Below are 10,418 nucleotides of genomic sequence, written 5' to 3'. Positions count from 1 at the left end.
GAGGTGACAGCTCTGGCCCCTAGGCTTGCGTGAGGGCATTATGGGGCCATTTCACTTCCTTCTGGAAAAGGGAGGACCATTCCTCTGGCCCGTCCACAACCCCACGGATCTCCGCGCCGTCTCGTGTCACGGCTTTATATCTCAGTTTTTTGAGCCGCGTAATACTATTACGAACCATTAGCTTGAGCAATAAGCGACAACTAGCACCGCACTGAGAAATTGTACCGGCTGCCTCGTTTCTATCGTGTCATTGCAGGGCTTCTAGTAGCTGCTGCTCACAATACCGCTACGGGACGTATGTTCTGTTATATGGCTATGGCTACTGGTTCTGCGTCTATGAGACGTAAGGTAAACGGTGCTATTAGATGAGAGTCGTGTGCGCATGTGCCGTCGGTAATATGCCTGTGACTAGTCAGGTGCTGAGTCTGACTAGACTTGTCATGCTCCTCTGGTGTGAATGTTGTGGGCGTGGTCTATTGACTTGATTCGTGAAACTACCAATCAACGGACGCGTGAGAGGATCTTCGGGCATAGACTCACCAATCATCTGATGTATTGATGCAGTGGGCGTGGTCTTGGATGTTGTTGCTGCGCAGAGGCAGCCACCAGCTCGAGCTCGCAGTCGCCGAGACCTATGGCGGGCGGTGAGGACGTTAATCTGTTGGCAGGCACAGGTCAGTGATCGCCTCACACGTAATTCTTTACATGGTGGTCCCTGGTGTCTTTGGCCAGTGGCCTCTGTACTGGATTCATCTGGATTCATCACTTAGAGTCAGTGATGTGTTGTCAGGAATCACCAAACAGCTGCATTTGCCAGAAACGACCTCTACTTTGGGATTAAAGGGGTTGTCCACCTTTGGGAGCACTTAATTTCTCTTTAAATTGGGTTTCATTAAAAGTGTTGCACTGTTTGTTGCTGGCTGCAGAGTGAGCTAACTGACCAACCATCAGTGAGCTCGCCCTGACAATCCAGTGAGTAGTCTGTAGCTGTCTTCTGATTTATGGCCACAGAGAAACAAAGAGCCAGTGAAAGCCAGAGGCTATGTGCACACGATGCGGATTTGCTGCGGATCTGCAGCGGATTTTTCCGATCAGAAACGCTGCAGATCCGCACTGTGATGTACAGTACAATGTAAATCAATGGGATAAAAAAAAAAAAAGTTGTGCAGATGGTGTGGAAAAATCAGTGCGGAATGGCTGCGGATTTCAAAGAAGTGCAGGTCACTTGTGCGGATCTGCAGCGTTTCTGCACCCCTCCATTATAGAAATCCGCAGTGTCAAAAACTGCAGAAAATCCGTATCAATTCCGCACAAAATCGACATAAAAACCGCGGCAAATCCACGGCTGCGGATTCTGCCAGGAGCTGCGGATTTTATGCAGAAAATTCTGCACCACTTTTCCTACCTGTGCACATAGCCAAGATCTGGCCTGAAAAAAAAAAGTCTCCAACCTCTTTGATGATTGTGCTGATGGGTTTTGTACATTTGTATTATTTTGGTGCCGATGGGAAATTCCTTAAAGTGATAACTTTTGTTTAGGAGTTGATTTCTTATAAAAGGCTATTTACGGAATATTTAGGATTAGGAAAACAAAAAGTGCGCTCTTGTTGACCGCTTGGAGCAAAGTAAGATAAATCTGCCATGGCTTGTGAAAAAGTGACAGGACTCGGTGCGTGGACACCTGGCCGCCATGTCTTTTGTTATGTTGCCTTCATTCATGTTTTGTGAGTTTATGAAATGTAATGATTTTTCTCTTTTGCCCGTAGTAATTAATCACAGCACAGCTTTCATTACTTGGGGTGCTCTGGAAAAATGAAAGCTGTGCTGTGATTGGTCACTAAGGGCATGAAAGACAGTTTTTCTTTTTGACCGTTTCTGCTCTAGGCAACATGGGAATGCACAAGGAGATAAAAGTACGGTGCTCTAGGTGGTGGTACACAGTGACGTGCCAACAGCTATGCATGGCATCAGTGTGTATGCAATGGAAAAAGCATAGTGCAGCTCCACAGGAAGCTGTATGAGTGATTCTTACATACGTATATTCCCCATATATGATATATATGCCCATCAGCATCAGATCGAGCATCCTGCGATGTCCAGCTTTTGCCTTACCCGGACTCTGTATGCAAACAGCAGTTTCTGTAGCTCCATGGCATTATTGGCTGTTTTGGGAACTTTTATCAAATGAAAACCAAATGGATCATAAATGCGCTAGTGTGAATGAGACCTTATACACAAAGCTGTGCTATGTGTATAGTATATTTCTGAGGATTATATCCTATCAACCTATTTAAGATTGGAGAGCAAGATTTGTCTTTTTTTATTTAACCCCTTTATGGCCAGGCTCTTTTCTTCCTCTTCTTCTTTTTAGGCTATGTGCACACATTCAGGAATTCATGCAGAGAATTCCTGTGGAAATCCGGACATTTCTGCCAGATTTCTGCAAGAAATCCGCATGCGTTTTTTTGCGCGTTTTTTTTGCACCCGTTTTTGTGCATTTTTTCCGGACATTTCCCAATGAATTAGACAGTGGGAAATCCGCGAAAAAACCGCAAAATTAATGAACATGTTCATTATTTTTCCGCAATGCGTTTTAAGTGCGGAAAAACACATCATGTGCACAAAAATTGCGGATTCCATTATAAATGATGGGATGCTTAATGTATGCAGATTATTTGCGGTTTTATAGCGTTTTTATAGCGCAAAAACAGCTAAAAAAACGCAAATAATCTGCAACGTGTGCACATAGCCTTAATCTACAAAACCATATGAGCGCTAATTTTTTTTCGGAACAAGTTTTATCTTTGAATGACACCATTCATTTTATCATGTGATGCACTGGAAAGCCGGAAAAACATTCCAAGTGCAAAAAAAAGGGCAATTCCACAATTGTTTTCTTTTTTTATTTACCATTCGCCATGTCAGTGTGGTTACACAGATACCAAACATGTATAGGTTTTTTTAATATATTTAAATGATAAAGAAAATCAGGAAAAACAGGTAAAAAAGAAAAACATTTTTTTCGTATGTCGCCATTCTCCTTCAGCAATGCTTTGTACAGAAAAATAACGGTGTCCTATGAACTCCTGCTAAACGCTGGCCTTCAGGAGAATCACCATGACAAGCACAGAAGTCTTCAGCAGACCCCGACTGTCATGGCAGCCCATCGGCACCCCCCAATCACGACATGGCTGCATGGAATAATGCATTCCCTTGCCGACATGTTTTAAATGCTGCTGTCAGAGATTGACAGATGCATTTAACATGCAGTGGGTTCCGCTCCACTCTTTTTGCAGATATTCAACTAATTCAGCCATCATCTGCGGGGTAAGAGCCCACATCAAAGTCTGGCACCCGACATATGACATAGCTATACTTCATATGTCAGGAAGGGGGTTAAAGGTAGATGACATAAACAGATGTCATAAAGAGGAAGCTTTCCAGTTAAAAAAATAAATAAATATATATATTTATAATAGGACATATTACATATTATCCTCCTGTGGAATAAATATCTACAAAAAGAAGGAAAAGCTTACAGTAAAGTATAGAAGCCCATTGTATTGAAGTTAGGATGACAAGTGTCAGGGGGCTGTGTGTGGTATTGCTTGTTTGGGCTGAGTTGTTCATTCTTATAATCTGTAAGGATCCAATCAGTCAAGTAACTAGGGATATTCTATGCATGTAAATCTGTAACAGTTCTGACCCTCTCAGCAAACTTGAGGTCTTGATACTGCATGAATAATAAATCCATGGTTTAAAGGGGATTTCTGGGCATCACGTACATTTTTGCAGTCAGTATATATGATATGCAGATTGAAGAATGCTGAAAGTGTGCAATTTGCACACTGTAATGGCTCCTGCACACAACAGTATTTTTGATCCAAGTGCAATCCATTAACCCCTTCATGACCCAGCCTATTTTGACCTTAAAGACCTTGCCGTTTTTTGCAATTCTGACCAGTGTCCGTTTATGAGGTAATAACTCAGGAACGCTTCAACGGATCCTAGCGGTTCTGAGATTGTTTTTTCGAGACATATTGGGCTTCATGTTAGTGGTAAATTTAGGTCAATAAATTCTGCGTTTATTTGTGATAAAAACGGAAATTTGGCGAAAATTTTGAAAATTTCGCAATTTTCACATTTTGAATTTTTATTCTGTTAAACCAGAGAGATATGTGACACAAAATAGTTAATAAATAACATTTCCCACATGTTTACTTTACATCAGCTCAATTTTGGAAACAAAATTTTTTTTTGTTAGGAAGTTATAAGGGTTAAAATTTGACCAGCGATTTGTCATTTTTACAACGAAATTTACAAAACCATTTTTTTTAGGGACCACCTCACATTTGAAGTCAGTTTGAGGGGTCTATGTGGCTGAAAATACCCAAAAGTGACACCATTCTAAAAACTGCACCCCTCAAGGTACTCAAAACCACATTCAAGAAGTTTATTAACCCTTCAGGTGCTTCACAGCAGCAGAAGCAACATGGAAGGAAAAAATGAACATTTAACTTTTTAGTCACAAAAATTATCTTTTAGCAACAATTTTTTTATTTTCCCAATGGTAAAAGGAGAAACTGAACCACGAAAGTTGTTGTCCAATTTGTCCTGAGTACGCTGATACCTCATGTGGGGGTAAACCACTGTTTGGGCACATGGTAAGGCTCGGAAGGGAAGGAGCGCCATTTGACTTTTTGAATGAAAAATTATTTCCATCGTTAGCGGACACCATGTCGCGTTTGGATAGCTCCTGTGTGCTTAAACATTGGCGCTCCCCCACAAGTGACCCCATTTTGGAAACTAGACCCCCCAAGGAACTTATTTAGATGCCTAGTGAGCACTTTAAACCCTCAGGTGCTTCACAAATTGATCTGTAAAAATGAAAAAGTACTTTTTTTTCACAAAAAAATTCTTTTCGCCTCAATTTTTTCATTTTCACATGGGCAGTAGGATAAAATGGATCATAAAATTTGTTGGGCAATTTCTCCCGAGTACGCTGATACCTCATATGTGGGGGTAAACCACTGTTTGGGCGCACGGCAGGGCTCGGAAGGGATGGCACGCCATTTGGCTTTTTAAATGGAAAATTAGCTCCAATCATTAGCGGACACCATGTCACGTTTGGAGAGCCCCTGTGTGCCTAAACATTGGAGATCCCCCAGAAATGACCCCATTTTGGAAACTAGACCCCCAAAGGAACTAATCTAAATGTGTGGTGAGGACTTTGAACCCCCAAGTGCTTCACAGAAGTTTATAACGCAGAGCCATGAAAATAAAAAAAAAAAATTATTTTCTCAAAAATGATCTTTTAGCCTGCAATTTTTTATTTTCCCAAGGGTAACAGGAGAAATTTGACCCCAAAAGTTGTTGTCCAGTTTCTCCTGAGTACGGGGATACCCCATATGTGGGGGTAAACCACTGTTTGGGCACACGTTGGGGCTCGGAAGTGAAGTAGTGACGTTTTGAAATGCAGACTTTGATGGAATGCTCTGCGGGCGTCACATTGCGTTTGCAGAGCCCCTGATGTGCCTAAACAGTAGAAACCCCCCACAAGTGACCTCATTTTGGAAACTAGACCCCGAAAGGAACATATCTAGATGTGTGGTGAGCACTTTGAACCCCCAAGTGCTTCATAGAAGTTTATAATGCAGAGCCGTGAAAATAATAAATACGTTTTCTTTCCTCAAAAATAATTATTTAGCCCAGAATTTTTTATTTTCCCAAGGGTAACAGGAGAAATTGGACCCCAATAGTTGTTGTCCAGTTTCTCCTGAGTACGCTGATACCCCATGTGTGGTGGTAAACCACTGTTTGGGCACACGTCGGGGCTCAGAAGGGAAGTAGTGACTTTTGAAATGCAGACTTTGATGGAATGGTCTGCGGGCGTCACATTGCGTTTGCAGAGCCCCTGGTGTGCCTAAACAGTAGAAACCCCCCACAAGTGACCACATTTTAGAAACTAGACCCCCCAAGGAACTTATCTAGATATGTGGTGAGCACTTTGAACCCCCAAGTGCTTCACAGACGTTTACAACGCAGAGCCGTGAAAATAAAAAATCATTTTTCTTTCCTCAAAAATGATGTTTTAGCAAGCATTTTTTTAGATTCACAAGGGTAAAAGGAGAAATTGGACCCCAGTAATTGTTGCGCAGTTTATCCTGAGTATGCTGGTACCCCATATGTGGGGGTAAACCACTGTTTGGGCACACGTCAGGGCTCGGAAGTGAGGGAGCACCATTTGACTTTTTGAATACGAGATTGGCTGGAATCAATGGTGGCGCCATGTTGCGTTTGGAGACCCCTGATGTGCCTAAACAGTGGAAACCCCTCAATTCTACCTCCAACACTAACCCCACCACTAACCCCCCCACACCCCTAACCCTAATCCCAACTGTAGCCATAACCCTAATCACAACCCTAACCACAACCCTAATTCCAACCCTAACCCTAATGCTATGTGCCCACGTTGCGGATTCGTGTGAGATATTTCCGCACCATTTTTGAAAAATCCGCGGGTAAAAGGCACTGCGTTTTACCTGCGGATTTTCCGCGGATTTCCAGTGTTTTTTGTGCGGATTTCACCTGCGGATTCCTATTGAGGAACAGGTGTAAAACGCCGCGGAATCCGCACAAAAAATTGACATGCTGCGGAAAATACAACGCAGCATTTCCGCGCGGTATTTTCTGCACCGTGGGCACAGTGGATTTGGTTTTTCATATGTTTACATGGTACTGTAAACCTAATGGAACACTGCTGCGGATCCGCAGCCAAATCCGCACCGTGTGCACATAGCCTAATTCTAAAGGTATGTGCACACTGCGGAAAACGCTGCGGATCCGCAGCAGTTTCCCATGAGTTTACAGTTCAATGTAGACCTATGGGAAACAAAAATCGCTGTACACATGCTGCGGAAAAACTGCACGGAAACGCAGCGGTTTACATTCCGCAGCATGTCACTTCTTTGTGCGGATTGGAGCACGGGGGGGGGGGGGGGAATCGGAGCGCGGCAGGCGTGGAACGGAGCACGGGGGCGTGGAACGGAGCACGGGGGGGCTGGAACGGAGCACGGGGGGGTGGAACGGAGCACGGGGGGGTGGATCGGAATGCGGGGGGGGGGGGGGGTGATTGGGGCACGGGGGGGTGGTTGGAGCACGGGGGGAGCGGACAAGAGCACGGGGGGGAGCGGAGCACTGGATGGAGGGGAGCCGGAGCAGTGTACCGGCCAGATCGGGGGGCTGGGGGGGCGATCGGTGGGGTGGGGTGGGGGCACATTAGTATTTCCAGCCATGGCCGATGATATTGCAGCATCGGCCATGGCTGGATTGTAATATTTCACCCGTTATAATAGGTGAAATATTACAAATCGCTCTGATTGGCAGTTTCACTTTCAACAGCCAATCAGAGCGATCGTAGCCACGAGGGGGTGAAGCCACCCCCCCTGGGCTAAACTACCACTCCCCCTGTCCCTGCAGATCGGGTGAAATGGGAGTTAACCCTTTCACCGGATCTGCAGGGACGCGATCTTTCCATGACGCCACATAGGCGTCATGGGTCGGATTGGCACCGACTTTCATGACGCCTACGTGGCGTCATGGGTCGGGAAGGGGTTTAAAGAAAACTGATTGCACTCACACCAATGTTATTTAATGAGGCAGTGCTGATGAATGATATCAGGGGTGAGCTGGTTGTTCCTATTTTGTTAATTAATTTTCACCGACCGAATCTGTGTGTGAAATAATTTGCACCATGCACAATTTTCCCCTGGAACTGAGATGAAACTCACCCATTCAAATCTATGGATGCGAGGAAAAAATCGGATCGCACAGTCTAGAATCTGATTTTTACAGATACATTACAAATTCAGTAACCTAAGAAACTGTAAATGGTCTTGTAAAATGGACAGCACATGGACGACAAGTGAGAAGAAAAATCGTCCCACTTTTCTGGATGAAACTTTGAATGATTTTTTATACTCTCGTGTGAACCTGCCCTAATGGTTCCACTCTTTTCAGCTTGAGTTGTCATCACGTGACAGCAGAAGTGCGATTTGCATACTTATGGTCACTTGTTGCCTAGTTTTTCATTAACAATGTAAGAAGCAAGAAAAGTTGCTGTTTGGCACGTGATCGCAGGTCTGCAAATCACAGAAAACCCCTTTTAAGGCTCTCAGAACATGGATCGCACGCGTCCGCTCAGTGCCCTCTTCATATGCAGTGCCCAAGGTTCTTTTCACTGAACATTCTCCAGACTCTCCCCTCGGATCTCAGATCAGGATAGATCTCTCTGTCATGCAATCTGCCTACCCATCACCTTGAGTTTACACTGCTGCCCCCTTCAATATAGTGCTCATAGCAGTTATTTGTATGCAGCGGTCACGCTTGGGTCAGGAGAACCAATCGGTTCAAGCGATGCAATTGGCAAGACCTCCAACTTCTCAGTTTCCCTGACCTCCAACCCCACAGCACTGGTCACTACTGAGCCTGTATGTAAAGTGCAGCACAGATTCATCTCAAAGCCGAGATCCTTCGATCAGGAACAGAACGGACACTTATAGGACATTTCATAACTTTCCCAAATTCTTCTGAAAACATTTACAGCACATCCTGCATTGTACTACTGTACCCAATGTATTATTTTAAGAGTCGGTCCATTTTATACTGACTCCAACTCCATCAAAATAGACACCGACTCGACAACACCGGGACCATAGCCCTGGTTATACATCCGTCTTCCTGCGCCCCGAGTCATACATACAGTAGTTACTAATAAAGGACAATGTGTTTGTGGATATGATAAAGTCTGTTGAGGGAATAGCACAAATGAGGGTCAACAGATAATTTCTTACTATAATTCACACTATGCGGTTTTTCAGTGTTTTTTTTTCTGCAGCAAAACCTAATCTCTTCGCAGGAAAGAATCTGCAGAAAAATGCATGTTTTTCTTTGTTTTTATCTTGCTTTTTTTGTACGGTTTTGACATTCTAGATTTGTCTCTTGTACATGCTGATAAAGTTTAGTGTTGAAAAAAAAGTCCTATTCTATACAATCAGGTTTTGGGACAAGAAATGCAGCAAAACCTGATACTTGCGGTTTTGGTGCGTTTTTTCAGCTTTTTTTCACCACCCATTAATTTCAATGGGTGAAAACCACTGAACAAACACTGAACAAATGCTGAAAGAAGTGACATGCTCCATTGTGCAAAAAACTATGCAAAGCACAAAATCTTGAACCAGATTTTTCTAAAATATGATACTTTATTCAATGATTTATATAAAAAGGAGTATACTACAATAAATTACAAAGAGGTGATCAGACAATGACTGCTACCATGCAAGTGGAACTGCAGGTCAGAGGAACAAGAGTAAGTTCAAGATCCCTATATTATAATAACATGTGTTCACATGAATGACGGGTACCAGATCAAATAAAAGAGAGTAAGGCCACCGGTGTAAGTCACCAAAAGGTAGTGCAGAGATCTAATGTCAAAAAGAACATAGTAATGGTAGATAATTACCTCAGACCTGCGGTAACACAGAGCCCCTACGCGTGTTTCGGCTTATGTGCCTTCTTCCATTTTATTTTTATATTCATTTTCTGAACCTTCTAATTCTATATTGATATTCATTTGAATAATAATATGTAATCAAATATGTTTATTTAATCATCAGACTTGCCGGTGGTGTTGTATAGCTTACGATAGCACTAAATTCCTGTTAATAGCTAGGTATACTATAATATACTGCCAGACCTGATATTTAGAATTGAGAGGCCTCAGTGGTTGATACCTTTTAATGCCTAACTGAAAAGATGGTAACAAATTGCAAGCTTTGGAGACTACTCAGGTCTCTTCATCAGGCATACACTAAAACAAATTCTGAAGAATCACATATTTATTCACAACACAGCACAGAAAGAATGAATGCAATAGATAAGACAAGTGACATGAAGCAGAACTATCATGGGAGAGTTGTGGCCATAAATATTGGAACAGTTCATAGATAAGGAGTGTGAATGTTTTATTGTCCTCTGATTGGGGTCTGATTCTGTGACTGATGCCCCCACAAGGTCTGAGGAGCAAATTCCTTAATTGATGTAAAAAGACATAAATCCATCCGACACATTCATTCCTGCACTGAGAGTGTAAAGGTCATCATGAGTTTGTACTCCCAGACTCTTCTGTCTCTCTGAGATTTGAAGTTCCCTTTTAATTCAAGTAATTTCATGTCCATTGTGCTGTGCTCTGGCATACAAAAATGTATTGCCACATTCTTTTTTCTCTCATTGTATGGCGGTGAGAATTCATTCTTGTTCTAAGCTTTTGCCCTGTCTCCCCCACATACAGACCCCCAGTTGGACATTTAGTACAAATAATTAGGTACACCACATTAGACGTGATGCAGCTGAAAGTACCT

General features: G+C 43.0%; 1 protein-coding gene across 1 annotated transcript in view; it reads left to right on the top strand.

Annotated features, from left to right (window-relative positions):
• The first annotated feature begins 571 nt into the window (after positions 1-571).
• The window catches only part of LOC138658172 (protein TASOR-like), an 83,647-nt gene continuing 73,800 nt past the window's right edge, over positions 572-10,418 (top strand). The window contains exon 1 of the mRNA XM_069745694.1: positions 572-674. Coding sequence (XP_069601795.1) covers positions 635-674 — 40 coding nt within the window. The 5' untranslated portion in view covers positions 572-634. The remainder of the gene's footprint in view (positions 675-10,418) is intronic.

Source organism: Ranitomeya imitator, chromosome 1 (assembly GCF_032444005.1).
Source record: "Ranitomeya imitator isolate aRanImi1 chromosome 1, aRanImi1.pri, whole genome shotgun sequence".
In the NCBI taxonomy this organism is placed as follows: Eukaryota; Metazoa; Chordata; class Amphibia; order Anura; family Dendrobatidae; genus Ranitomeya; species Ranitomeya imitator.
Note: the sequence above shows the minus strand (reverse complement) of the source record. Positions and strands in the feature narration are given on the sequence as shown.